We start from the raw sequence: 15624 nt of genomic DNA on the forward strand, positions 1-15624 counted from the left end.
TCACGTAATCGAAGCTTAAAATATACAAAACGATAATCATGCCTGTTGTTCTGTATGGCTGCGAAACATGGTCACTTACTCTGAGGGAAGAACATAGACTGAAAGTATTTGAGAACAAGATCCTGAGACGAATATTCGGACCTAAGAGGAACGGGAATGGGGAATGGCGGAAACTTCATAACGAGGAACTACATAATTTATATGGTTTACTCAACATTGTTAGGGTCGTCAAGTCTAGGAGGCTCAGGTGGGCGAGTCATGTAGCTAGAATGGAAGAAAGCAGAAATGCTTTCAAAGTCTTGACTGGAAGACCAATCGGAAAACGGCCATTAGGAAGACCTAGGCGCAGATGGGAGGACAATATTAAGATGGATCTCGCAGAGATTGGAATACAAAGTAGAAACAGGATGCAGTTAGCTAAGGATAGAAGTCAGTAGAGAGCTTTTGTGAACGCGGCATTGAACCTCCGGGTTCCATAGGCCATAGAGTTAGTTGGTTAGTTAGTTCACGTAATCAAATGCAGTTGAGTTCGTTCCTCTAGTCGCTGCCATAACTTAATGGTGGTAAATAGAAAAAAAAGTGAACGGAATGAAAATATACAAGGATAGTACAAAAATGTGATATTACTCTTTTACGTCACTCTTATACCGAGTGTTTCGGATAAAACTCTAGTGCTTATGAGTCAAAAACGGGTGGAGATAAAAGGATGAAACGAAAACGTTAGAGAGCGCATCGAGTGGAGCGTTGTACTTGCCCTGCAAGATCAGTTACTTCATGTCATGGCAAGTTACGCCATCTAATAAGTCATTGAAAAGACCATGGAAAACAAGCAACTTATATAGGGAAAATATTTCTACATATAATACCGTTTACGAAGACCCGGAATAACTTCCATTTAAAATTTTCGGGTGACACACCAAGGATCCGTGGTAGAAATGCACCCTTTCACATTTTCTTATCTCACTGCTGGTTTCATCCTACTATCTCCATCCATTTGTGATTAATACATTGAATATTTTATCTGAAACACTTGATATAATTTACTCCTTTTAATATTACTTGACTTTTGCTTAGTGTCCCAAGCTCTTGAAAAGTTTAAGAATTTAACTTAGCGAAAATTTCAAAGTAAAAAATCAAGATTAACTCACGGCGGGTTCAAGTGCAGGATGGCCAGAAAGTCCCTTTACACTTGAATTAAATGAACTACATGCGTGTAACAATGTAAGATGTTAAAGATATTTAAGATTTGATCCTTTCATCCTGATCATTGATATGGCAACAGGTCGTCACGTGAATTGTCACGTGATTGCTGTGTAACTGCCACGTGACTGCCCCGGAGGGAGAACAATCAAGTCTGTGCATTGACCAGTTCATTGTCTCGCCTTTTTGTGATTGCTGAACAACAACGGCACATACCAGTGACCAGGGGTGCCCACCCTCCCCCCCCAAAGCTGATGGCGCACTCCCCCCCAAAACTAATAATCTCTTCCCTCCTCAAAACTCAAGTTCTCTAAAAACAATTGCCCAGTGTAGCAGTAGTTTTTATAGTACTAGTAATTGTTATTTTTGTTGTTGTTTTTATTTCCTGTAGTAGTATTATAGAATGCTTGTAGTAGTAGTAGGGGCAGTAGTAATTAGAGGAATGCTTAGTGGTATGTATGTGGGTCCACGAATAGAAGCACTACAACGAAAATATGCCGCAGGAGATGGATATGTTTCGTGAATGGTTCCGTCAGGAGCCACCACGTCGGAGACTTTGATCAAATGGGTGAAGAAAGCTTTTTGCTTGCGAAAGTGTTTTGGATGCCCTCGTTCTGATCGTCCATCAACCTGAAAGAAAACGTGTGCAGAAGTTAGTTAGTGATTCTTTCACCCTGTAAGTCGACCAGAAAGCGTTCTGTAGAACTTGGAATTAGAAGAAGCACAATGCAGCTCCACATCAAAATGTACTTAAGCCTGCACACATTCGGGCCACTGGCCATCAATAAACTAGCCTACGATCACTTCAATAGCCGACAGGAAGCATGCAGGATCTTGTTGGAGGTCTTCCTCACCATTCCTACTCGTGAGTGTGTTCTTTTCTCTGATAAATGTGCTATCTATCAGAATTAGCAGGATAGAATGTCTTCATATGGACAAAGAAAAGTGCAGGTGTACAGGGACTTTCTGGCCACCCTGTATATATTTTTATTTATTTTTTTAATATATTTTTAGTTTATAAAAATTGACTCATCAAACTGGATACTAATAAAGGGTTTAACTATATATCTTCAACGTATCTATTTCTACAACGCCATTAATCAATAGAGAGGACATCAAGCCCTCACCTGAAATGAGCTGACCTGATGACGTGGTGGTGACTGTAATGTTGAATGGCTCTGTTGCAACCCCTTCAAGCGCAGAAGCATTCCTTGCTTCCCACCGTTCTTGCATGAACTGCCGCAGTGTAATCCAGAACATAACTGTATATAGGCTCTGAAAGGACATAAATATTATACAAAATATTTAGTTTAAATATGAATATTATACAAAATATCAATAGTGTAATTAAGAGCATTGAACAGACTTTGTAAAAATATCAAACTTAATTGATGCAAGAAATGTTGGCCAATCATTTGTCAGGTTTGTCAGGCATTTGAAATACAAAAACACATTAAAAAAGATAGTTTTTCGAATTATTATCACCAAATTCTTATTGTTATTACAAAGTTCATCTTTTAGGATTTTCGTGGAGGTGAGAGGGAGTAGAACCTTTACATGTTGTGATTATTTGTAGCAAAATGTTACTTTCTTATTTACTGAAAAAAAAAAAACGCATCTTAAACCCAAGAATAATATAAGGCTATTTGAGCAAAATTACTGTGTAGTAGAAAATATTTAAATAGATGGTTTGTTCCTTGATATATGAGACCGTTGAGATAACTGTATTACTAACGTTTTTCGACTTTTCAGCAACACATCCTGGATACCCCTTACTGCCTCTTATGAACTTGAAGATCTACCAGCTTGGGAAGCTTCTACAACACTGCCTGATACACGAAATTTGACTATCAAATTCGATACAGCATTAGGTGTAGCACACTTCTACAACGGAAAATTGCTGGGAGAACTTTTAATGAACGGCATCCGTTATCTTCCCATCATTACGGAACACATGTTCCATCAGGAATACTCGCAGCTAATTTGTCAACATCACTCACTACGAACGGGCAATATGAGCCCGCTCTTACTCTTACTCTTATGTCAGAAGGAATGTAGCATTTGAGAATATTTGTATGACATAACTCTATCTACTGCTAAGTGCATTACCGTTAATATAGTAAGCAATATAGTACCGAAACACTTTCATGTTATTACGAATTTCCCACTGCACAGTAACTTTCTCCAACACTATGCATTCGTTGATTAATGGTAGTGAGTTAGCAAGTTAGAAAAATGAGTTTACAATGTTTATCTAATGAAATTGGCGCATATTGGTAATAATTAAAAACGATAAGTTTTGTACTTACCTTTTCGCTACGCCTTGTAAAATTAAATATGTACAGTTTCGGTAATTCTTGCAACCTTTTCGACAAAATTCAGTAACTCACAAGCATATCGCATTTTACAAAAAGTATAAGACGACATTTTGAGAAATGGTATGATATGCCTGTAGGTTCTCCAATTCTGCTGAAAATGCTTATGTGCCTATTCCTATGTCTGTAGTAACAAGAACCCGAAACTGTACAGACTTAATTTCAAAGTCGCACCAAAAAGATTAATAGCAAAACCTACCATTATAATGTAAGATCGAAATTCGAATATTTAATAATAGCAATAAATAAATGACTCATGCATGAACGGTTAACGTTATACATAATCGAGAGGTTCCGAGTTCAAGTTCCGAGGCCAGCTATCCTGAGAGTTTTTCTAGATTTTGCTCAGTTTTACAATGCTATTATTAGGACAATATATTAATACAAGACCAGTTTGAAATCTTTAGTAAAATCTATTCCTAAACTTCCCTGTTCATGTTTACAATTCAGTAGCTTTTCAGCGACATTAACGACATTGCTGATAAACAGTACCCAAATACAAAGAAAGAAACAAATCTAGCGAATGTGACTTAAACTGATTCCTACTTATAATTTAGAATTTCTTCAGAAAATTGTAAAAACAAGTTCTCATTTACATTTAACTATCTAAATATATTTCATGCACTATTTAATAACATTCTGAAGATACAAATGCTAACCTTTACTAATAGTGGTTTACACGGTAGTATTTTGTACTTGACTAGACCAATTTGGTTAAGATTAACATTTTCTACTTCCTGAGGTAGCTCTGAATCTTCTAAATCCATTCCATATATATACTGAGCTATAAGCAGTAATTCTGCATATAATACCAAAAACGGCGAACACTGTAACATCGAACGTCTTTGATTTGGCATCATCCACAAAGCACTGGCCCATAACAGCAATACGAACGTAAGCCAACTGTGGTAAGTGATGCTCCAAGCCTGAAAAATTTAAAAATTATATAAGATATATTACAGAAACTAGTGAATTAAAATTTATTTTAAAATGTCTCGTTAACCTTCGCTCTTTAATACTCGTACATTTTATGCATTCCGATCGACAATTTTTAACCTACTTTAAAAAAGGAGGTCGTCTTCGAACTCGACCTGTTTATATTATAAGGATCCCCACATCACAACATGAGCACATGTTTATGAACGACACGTGTTAACGTTTACAAACAAGCAGACGATACACAGAACAGGAAGACACGAAGAAAACCGAAAGAAGACGAGCCACCAGAAGAGGGCCCATAAAAGAGGAACCACAGAGGAAGGAGGCATCAGTTAACCACTCCCTTTGGACTAAGGGGCTATACCTATCCTAACATCCCTGGAGGCTGCTCTGAAACGAAGGGGATTCCTCAACACAACCATATTTCACGAGGGCGCTATGAGCTGAGGTTTTCTAGGATCATAACCTGGAGTCACTATAAGACATCCCGATGGCTGCTATGAGCGAAAGGGTTCCCGTATGAAACGATATATTGTCCCTGCATCTTGAAGAATCGCTATGTGTTAAAACCACAACTTTTCACGAGAACCAAAAAAATTCCGAACTCTTAAAATTTTGTCAAATACGCGGAAACACTTGAAAAATATAATAAAATTGGTTCTGCGTATATTATGCACTGGACACTATTGTAGCTTGCTTCAACAGTATTATATTTCTATTTTTGTGTTTATATAGCACCTTTTGCGCCTTTATAAGCACACAGAGGATTTGTATACATTAATCAATGCGTACGTGATGAGAACCAGAAGCCTTTAATTTCAATCTATAATTTTTCATTGTTGCGGTGAAACAATTGACTATTAACTTATGACATTATGAGGGATGCTGCCTGACAGCTTTCTGGTTTATTTGCACGACATAACTCATTTTCGACAAAAATGTCACATAGCGGTTGTTTGAGGTGCAGCGACGAATCCTTCAACCTTGGTGATAAAAGAGATTCTATTATAAGAACTTTGTAAACACAAAGACTATCGGTATTTTGTATTTTTATATAAATGTTCCTGGTCCATTATTGACTCTACCTACACACATTTCAATATATATATATATGTTTACTTATTGTATGTTCATGGATAACATCGATATAAGTGCAACGACTGTGATTTTTTTGTTGCTCTTGTTGTTTGGAAGAATGTATTTTTTCCCGATGGTTTCATATAATCTTCGGATCTACACCACAAAACACCACAATGAGTGCAGTAAAGTCAATTTCTTCTTCTTCTTCTTCTTCTTCTTCTTATCATCATCATCATCATCATCATCATCATCATCATCATCATCAACAACATCATCATCATCATCATCATCATCATCATCATCATCATCAGCATCATCATCATCATCTCCTCCTCCTCCTCCTCCTCCTCCTCAATCTATCTATTATTTATTATAGTTATTTAAATGAAAGCTGATATTAAATGGAGGAAGACAACACTACCATCTGATTACATTTCATTGATATATCTTTCATCTTACTGAACTATACTTACTATTATTGTAAAGAATACAATACTTGCGGGCCTAAATAAAAATTTTAAACCTATTTCAGTTATCTGAAAGGAATGAAACGATATTTTCGTTTGGGGTCCCATGCTTATGCTCTTTAGGTTAAGGGAGATGGATGACTAATGAAAGGGAATAATTATGAACTTAAAAGGAATCGAACCTGAGACCACGTGCACAAAAGGCACACGCGATAGCTGCTCAATCAGCAGGGAGGTTTCAGTTATTATTTATCAATTAGCGTTTACATACGCAATTTTAATTAATTCGAGTTCCTATTATATGGCAATCTAATTTGAGAATAGAGCTTCCTCGTGGCTAAGCAGTTAGCGGAAGCGCCTTTGGCGTGGGAAATCTGAGTTCGATTCCCGGCGGGAGCACATGTGGCTCGGATTCCACGTTAAGCGTTAGGTCCACGTTTCATATAGCCCCGCTGTTGAAAAAGGGACGCTAAACTGAAAAATCAGAACAAATCAAATCTTATTTGCGAATATCTGATTGTGTATACTACTACTTTTCAGGAGTGCTTATTAAACAAACTCTAACAATAATTGAAATAATTTTTACTAATATAACTTCAACATTAGTTCACAGCTATTGTAAGTGTATTTACAATTAGGTTTTATTTTATTTATTATAATTTGGAACAATGGTGCACTTAAAACACATGTAACCTCATATAATCATGATACCAACATCTACTAAATAAAAAAAATAAAAAGACTGCAGAAAATACACATGTGAAAACATATTGTGACCTACAGTACATTTACAGGAAATGATGCCCTATAAGGTTGCAGAAAAATGCAAAATTTGCAGAAGAAACAAAAGACTTCCGTGGAATGATAACAGATAAAAAGAGAGAAAAAGTCTAAAAATCCTGGAAACACTTGAGAAACTTCAGAAGTAATTTTTTTCGCGATAGATAAAAAAATAATTATCACGCTTATTACTGTTAGTAAGATGCGGAAAGCATATTAATATCAAACTCATTATCATCATCATTCATTTGCCATAGTCTCTTATTGCATAGGTACTTTAGTGGAACATCCATTTAAGGATAATTCATTGATCAGTATAGAGCAAGTTAAATTCATTTTATATTAAATCTTATTTTAATAATAATAATAATAATGTCAGAAAACTTCAGGAAGTGCTGTAAAAAATATATAATATGAAAATAAACGTTAAAAAGACAAAAGTCATGGTAACTAGACCGAAGCGGTCGGTGTCAAATATAGAAATAGGAGGAGAGAAAATTGAACAGGTTACTAGCTTTTGATAGCTGGGTAGTATTATTAGTGATGATATGAAGTGTGAATCTGAAATAAAAGCAAGCAAGGGTATAAATGGTGAGAAAGTATTTAGGGGGAAGAAAAGTCTTTTGTGGGTCCTTAACTAAAGAGTTTAGAAAAAAAAATATAAAATCTTTCATGTGAAGTATTGTACTGGGCACGCTTCATACATGGGTAATTCGCAAAACCGATGAAAAAAGACGGAAGCTTTCGAAATGTGAGTGTGGAGAAGAATGGAGAGTCAGCTGGGTCGAACGGAATGCGAATGAGCAAATTAGGTGTTTTAAATAGTGGGGAAGAAAACATAATCCTGATAGATGCAATTGAAAAGAGGAAGAAAAACTAGTTATGACACTGGTTGAGAATAAACTGTATCATGAGAGACATACAAAATACGGTGGCAAGGAAATCAATGAGGGGCGAAAGTGGCTACACTAGATGGACGATATTAAAATAGAACAAACGTACGTAAAAAACTACAAGATCAACTGAAGACCGTGGTACATGGAAGTTTCTCAGTTGCGGCAGATGATCTACCAATAATAACATAATACCTATGATGATGATGATGATGGATATTAATTGAGTAGGAAATCCAGTGTTTTGTACCGCCCTGTACGAGGCGAGATCAGAAAGTTCTTACCTTTACCATGATAAAAATGAGCTAGGAATCTACAATTTGGTCCATGCACGCGCCCTTTTCTACATATTCACGTTGCGCCGCCTTTCGTTTCTCACACATACGATTCACTCCATTAATAACATATACATACAAGTCAATGGAATTGAAGACAAACTAGGTATCCTCGTCGTTATCTAAAACGTCGCCTAGCGCGCAAGTATTTCTCCATATTCCGGAAGTAAACGAACAGAGCCAGATCAGGTGAATATGATGGGCGGGGCGGGGGCAAAGGTTCGTAGGCACATTGTCGTATAAAAGTGAGTATTTGTACTGTTCAGTGAATAGATGAATTGTCCGCAAGCAGAAACATATTTTAAGAGCAAACACCATCTCTGCTTTGGTATCATCTTGTAATTTTTGCAGCAGGTTCTTATGACTGTAAATCCTTATGGTAAATAATAATCAGTCAAAATCACACCGTCATGGTCTCAAAACACAAACATGATCTTATCGGATAAATGCTGTATATTTTCTGGGAAACCTCTGGGAAACCAGAGCATAAGGTATATTTTCACGTCTTACCAATTTTTCTGGTTTCGGGGTCAAACAGATACGCTCAGCATTTATCTATAGTTACTAATCTGTTGACAGAAGTATCCTTGTCCTTGTGATATAGGTCCTAAACGCTAACATCTATCTTTAAGTATTAGTTGTTCAACTTTTGCCACACGCTTTGATATGTAGCCATTGGGGGGACGACTTTCTTTTGGGTCAACTTGTAGACTTGTGCAATCACATTTGAATTATATCTTCCAGTGTTTTACTGTGCCATAAGATAGGCATTCCTCATCATACACAGCTGCCATTTCTTCATATATCGTTGGTACCGATTTCCCTTTGAAGATGGAGGAACCATGGGCGCCCGCAGGATATTTTCCAAGGGGGGGGGAGACACACACACACACACAATTGCTAGAATGAAACCCAACAAAACAAAACTTCATTGCTATCAGCACGACGTCAGCAAAAGAAACAACAAAGAGGGAAATTATCTTTTCAACTTAACTGACGGATACCATCATTCAAAATACTTAGCACTGCATGCAGCATCAGGCTGAATATAATTATTACTGAAAAAAATATGAAACATCACATGGGGGAGAGAAGTAGATTAAAATCTTGGGGATGGGTTTGACTAAATTTTGTTACTCTGATCATTTAGTAAATGTTGATTTTAAAAGTATACTATTGTCACCAGAAGAGCCTATAAATGTTAACCTTTTTCGAAAATCCAGGGAGGAGCAATTGCCCCCTCTTGCCCCCCTCTGTGGGCGCCCATGGGAGGAACTCAATCACAGCTCGGTATTCGATTTTATCCGACATGCTGCCGCCACTTAGTTTATTGGTTATAACATCAATTCAACAGGACCTTACTGAGATACCAACCTAGCAATGTAAAATTTTTCACATTACTAGCACATCTCTATCATTGTGAGGATAAGACCTTTTTGGTCTCTCTTCGTATAAACTATAAATGTATGAAAGTAAAACCATAGTTTAACGTCCCACGATTATGTACTGAGGCTAAGGGAGACAGTGAAGATGAGAAATGAATGAAATGGTGGACTGAAGAGAGTGAGAGGAAACGGGAAAACTCCAAGAAAACTAACGCATATGGTGTTTATCCACCACAAAGCTCACTTGGCGCAAGCTGGGATCAAACCAGGGACCGTATGCACCAAAGATGAAAGCTCTACCAGTGAGCCACCGCAGCCCCTCAAAAAGTTAATTAAACAAGTTATTAGACACGTTATTAGTTTCTTTTGTAACATATATTATGTAGAAACTAGTGCTGTTATAATTAATTATTCACTTATTCGAGTAACCGTTCGAAAACTGAAAATAAGATATTCGAATAAAATATTCAATGACTGAAATAACAACGGGAAAATAATCAAATATTTTTAACAGAATTAAGAGGAATGGTGTAATTTAACAGAAAATAAGAAATGTACTTACCATCATAATAATATTTGTGGCAATGTACGAGGAGCGAACAATTAGTTGGAAAATAGAAATAACAGAATCCACAATATGTTCTAAATAACCAAAATCATCATCCTCTGATTCTGCTTCCTTTCCATTTTGCGCTGTTAAGAGCAGAAGTAATACACGATCAGAAGAATATTTGTATCTAAATAACATTAAATCAATTTTATAGACTAAAAGTCAGAATACACAAATTAACATTTTACAACTGTCCTTTACAAATTATTACTTAAGGATTAAATTAACGCAAGTTTTAAACGTACTCTTTTATTTTACTGCGTATGGCTTTACCGCGTACTGCCTATAGCTAATAATATGTAATGTATTATTAGCTATACTGTTTCGGTGTTCTCTCACACCTTCCTCAACAACTGACACGGACACTGCATTTCTCGACTATTTTCTTACGATAAGGTAAATGCTTTACGATTGTCGTCTTTAGAAGAGCTATTGTTGTGGAAACTTAATGCAAAAAAAAAGAAAGAAAAAAAAAGACTTATGGGGCCTTATGCAGTCATGCAGTCATTCTGACTCGTGATTAGTGCCATACTAAAGAGTTCGATTAACATATGTTTCCTGCTGTAGTCAGGCCTTTAGTATCACGCTAATCATACGTCAAAACGACTCTGCATAAGGCGGATGTAATTTTGTGTTAGTTTATAGAAATTTTGCTCGTTTTCAACAGGCCTTTATGAAGATGATGATATAAACTTAAAATCTATTTTAAACGTTATTTATCCGATAAATTTCGACGATTACACACTTCTTTAACTTGTTGTAGTATTGTTCAAAATATATAAGTGTTTACATTATATAGTAAACACTTAACCAACTGATTACAAAGCAGCACTATAATTGTGGTGTTTTTGAATGTTTCTTCTTCTGTTTGCTAGATTGAAGCAAATCTCTTTTTAGTTGTTTGTATTGGCAGGCCTTCATGTGGTTTGATGAATGTTTGAGTAGTAACTAAATCTTGACAATTTTTATTTATGTTACTAAACGACTTTCTAGATTCTGACGAGTGTGTTCGGCTTATAAAATGACTAACATAGATAATTTTGTCTTTTGCTTTAAGTACGAGGTATGATCAAAGAGTATGGTGAATAATTTTATTGGAAACAAAGTAATAAGCTTACATGGAATTTCATTTAATCTCCTTCAGAGTACTGTTCTTGGCTACCAATGCACGTATCTCAACGTTGAATCCGTGGCTGGAAGCATTTCTGGAAGGCTTCTTTTGGAAGGGCGTTCAGCTGTCTATCGTGGTTCTCTCAATGTCAGGAATAGTGTCAAAACTTTTTTCCCTTTAAGCACGGTTTTAATTTTTGGGAAGAGTCAGAAGTTGCATGGTGCTAAATCTGGTGAATAACGTGGAAGTGGACAGACAGGAACACTTTTTCCGGCCAAAAACTCGCGAATCAAAAGCGAGGTGTGCCACGGCACGTTGTCGTGATGAAGAAGCAAGGTATTGGCCCATTATTCTGGTCTCTTTTCTTCATATATCGTTTCGCAAACGTTGCAGTACGCCCTTGTAAAACTCGTTGTTTACAGTTGCTTCCCTTGGAACGAACTCTGGTCGCACTATTTATTTATTTATTTCATAAGGACAACACAACAGGCTTAATGCCCAGTTATAGTGTCGTATGCCCTCAATATCGAAGAAAAAAAAAAAAACAATGAGCATGACTTTGGTATTCGATTTTGAATAATGTGCTGAAAGGGCGAAGAGATTCAGTGATTTTCCATTGGGAACTCTGAATTTTCGTCCCAGGATCATACTCATAGACCCAACTTTCATCTCCAGTTACAATTTTAAACATGAAGTTCGGATCTGAATGAAGACAATACAACTTGAAACAGAACTTAGTGTTTACGCCTTGTTCGAAGTCCATGATGCGTGACAGACATGGTAAACACAATCTCACTCTAGCGGCTCTGAACGCTGACAACTGAGAAGTGTTCCAACTTGACGATGCCTGCCACAGTGGATCAAGCTGTCGGAAAAATTACATCAAATGGTTGTAGCGTCAACAGTTGCTGCTATATATATATATATATACAGGGTTTCCCAGGAGGAAATGGCAATATTTTGGGAAATTGTAGTACGGGTGATTCTAAGCAAAAAAGTTCATATAAACGTAAGTCCTAATCTCAACGGTTTGCGAGCTAGGTTGTGAACCATTTTTTACTTTATATTGGTATTGCTCACCTTGTAGTTATTCTACAGAGGTGCCACATAGCGGATTTAAAAGGTGATGGAATGACCTTTTCAACGACATGCAATGTGTGGCAGTGATATCTTTGGAAGAGAAGTTATTTAGGGATATTTGGAATCAGTGTTGCCATCCACTTTCTTTAAATAACATTAACTTTCTCAAAGTTCCCTCAATAGCTTCCCTTCCAAATACTGCTGCATACCGTTGGAAAGGTCATATCCGCTATCTCTTACCTCTGTAAAATAGTTACAGGTGAATAATACGCAACAAAGTCAAAAATGGCTCACACAATCTGTAGCTCTCAAACCATTGAGATTAGGACCTATGTTCATATGAACTTTTTTGCTTAGAATCACACATACTACCATTTCCCAAAATATCTCCCTTCCTTCTGGATATATATATATATAATTATTCACTGTATTTTTTGATCACGCCTTATACATGTTATGGTGTACTTCTTAGTTGGGTTTGTATCAGAAAGTTTGTGTTTGCTTCTAGTACGGCTTGCCGTGTCTTCCTATTCTGTTTGTGTTATTACTATGCACTTACTTGTAACATGAAGTTTAACTGCATTGTATTTTAGGACGATTTTTTTGTTGTGTTTTGTATTTATTACACGGTCTCATAATTCTTGCTGTGGTTGTACCATTGCATTCGATAACTTGGGATATGTTCTCCAATGGGGAGATGAGGTTGCCTTATAACCCTCGGGTGTCAACTGCATATGATGGTAGACCCTACTTATTAAGAGACTTGATTTAGACCGTAAGGAAACGACTGGAGATGTGACAATTCAGAGGACTTCTGAAGTTCCTTGTAAGCACTTACGGACCATACTTATAAGGCTGATCCAAACGAAGGCCACCTTCGAAAGTGGCCAGAGTGAGTGTAGGCAGACATTCCCTTTACTCTGTTGTGTGTTATATATTGATCCAAACTAGTTCGAAAATTCAATCGCTCTCTTGTGTGGTTTTAATATGGCTTCCTTTAAGACTCCTTTAATTTACCTCTTCGTCTTTGATAATCTGGTCACTTCCAGCGAATATTACAAGTTTTGATAGCGTACTGGGAGATGAAGAACATACAAGAAACAATACAACTCATATACAATTTATGTACAACGTTTATTAGTGACCTGTTCTTTTCTTATATTTAAACCACAGTATTCTACAAATTAAAATAGTTTCCTTCGCTGATCTCCTACCTGCTGCATCAGCACCAATAGGCTGCAAATGTATGGTATCCTCTTGAGCATCTCCTGCACCCTGATTCCATATCATACTTCCCGTGGAATCATCCTGCACGATCTCCCCTCGACTCGATCTGGATGATCTGGCTGCTGTTGCTTCGTATTTTGATCCCTGACTTTTTGTAGAACTTATAAGCTACAGAAAACAAGTAATAAATACAATGACATTGTTTTATTTCTATTTACATTTTAACACCAACATATATACAAACAACTGCATACGTACACAAAGTATTATGACATATAGAAAATATTATTTTCACATTACTTCCAAATACGATTATATACAATGGGTTAAATGTTAATAACACTAAGACCAATATAAAGCTATTAGTTAGAGAACAGTGCTAGAATATATATACATACAGTTGAATGTGCTATGTACAAAAATATTTTCTCTTAAGAAATACAAAAGAATGCTATGTACAATATGTACACACAAAAGATGTTTCCTAAATAATATAATTCTCATTTATAATTTAACGTTCATTCATTCGCCCTGGTCCGATGCAAGTACAGTAGATAAACATCGATTTTTATCTTTTATTTTATTATTAGAAGTTTATCTTAAAGTTCCCTCGTGGCTAAGTAGATAGCGTACTTGTCTTTGGCGTGGGAGACACGTGGTTCGGACCCACGTTAAGCTGTAATTCACGTTTCATATATCCTCTCTCCTAAACAGGACGCCAAACTCCAATCTAATCCAAAAAGTCTATCTTATGAGTTGCACCTGATGACGATCAAGATTCAACTAGTGACACGATCATAAAGATATTATTTACTATTAAACAACACGATTTAAAAATGTTCGTTTTTAAATGTACCTGCACACTTTTTTGAATACTAACTAACTAACGAACGAACGAACGAACGAACTCTATGGCCTATGGAACCCGGAGATTCAATGCCGCATTCACAAAAGCTCTCCACTAACTTCTATCCTTAGCCAACTGGATCCAGTTTTTACTTTGTATTCCTATTTATACGAGATTCATCTTAATATTGTCTTCCCATCTGCGCCTAGGTCTTCCTAATGATAGTTTTCCGATTGAACTTCCAGTTAAAACTTTGAAAGCGTTCCTACTTTCTTCCATTATGACTACATGACCTGCCCACCTGAGCCTCCTAGATTTGATGACCCTAACAATGTTTGGTAAAACGTATAAATTATGCATTTCCTTGTTATGAAGTTCCTACCATTCCCCATTTCTATTCCTCTTGGGTCCGAATATTCGTCTCAGGATCTTGTTCTCAAATACTTTAGTCTACGTTCTTCCCTCAGAGTAAGCGACCATGTTTCGCAATCACACAGAACAACAGGTATGATTATCGTTTTTTTAAGCATCGAATACCTCGACAGAATTCGCGACGACAAAAAATTTTGAACTGAATAATTACTCGAATTCCCTGCTTTTAGTTGACATTTAATTTCTTCGCAAATATGGTTTTCGTCTGTTAATACTGACCTTAGATATTTGAAAGTATCCATTTTATCAAAAGTATTCTTTAATATTTTAACGCATCCATATTTTGCAGCATTACGATTCCGACGAACTTTCATATTTAGTTTTTTCTGCATTTACTTCTAAACCCATGTCCCTGCCAGCGTTTAATAAGATCTCTGCATTTCTTTCTATTGTTCCCTTATCATCCCCTATTAAATTTACATTATCAGCATATGCCATAACCTTGATTGCTATCTTTGATTTTCCTTATTTCAATAGTCAAAAATAGTGCTTGACTCAACTTTATCAAACTATCTCAAACACACTGTTTATACACTAAATGTTTTCCTATATTTTTAATAATAATAATAATAAAATACATTCAAATATAATTGCAAAGAACTATTCCCATCTCACGCTATTTGGTTTGTAAATAGCAAACAATATTACTACCGGAGAAATATAAAACTCGATAAATTTCTGAAGATTTTGGATATAACCTTGAAACTATTCGTTATTAATGTATTAAATAAGTTTGGAGTGCTAATAGTTATTTTCTGCTTACTTGGAAATATATGTAAATAATTTATTAAAAAATACATAATTTTTTTAAAGAGTTCGTAACGGTAGTAAAGCTCGAAAAATAATAGTTTGTATAAAAAGTA

The 15624-nt window shown here is 36.1% G+C and overlaps 1 protein-coding gene across 1 annotated transcript in view; it reads right to left on the reverse strand.

The window, feature by feature from the left end:
* The window catches only part of LOC145671415 (piezo-type mechanosensitive ion channel component-like), a gene marked incomplete in the record, with an annotated part of 344967 nt that overhangs the window by 132924 nt on the left and 196419 nt on the right, over positions 1 to 15624 (reverse strand). Inside the window, 4 exon segments of the mRNA XM_081740588.1 lie at positions 2328 to 2475; positions 4235 to 4501; positions 10017 to 10147; positions 13470 to 13650. Coding sequence (XP_081596714.1) covers positions 2328 to 2475; positions 4235 to 4501; positions 10017 to 10147; positions 13470 to 13650 — 727 coding nt within the window.

This window comes from Thermobia domestica, chromosome 2 (genome assembly GCF_964235325.1).
Source record: "Thermobia domestica chromosome 2, izTheDome1.hap1.1, whole genome shotgun sequence".
NCBI lineage: Eukaryota > Metazoa > Arthropoda > Insecta > Zygentoma > Lepismatidae > Thermobia > Thermobia domestica.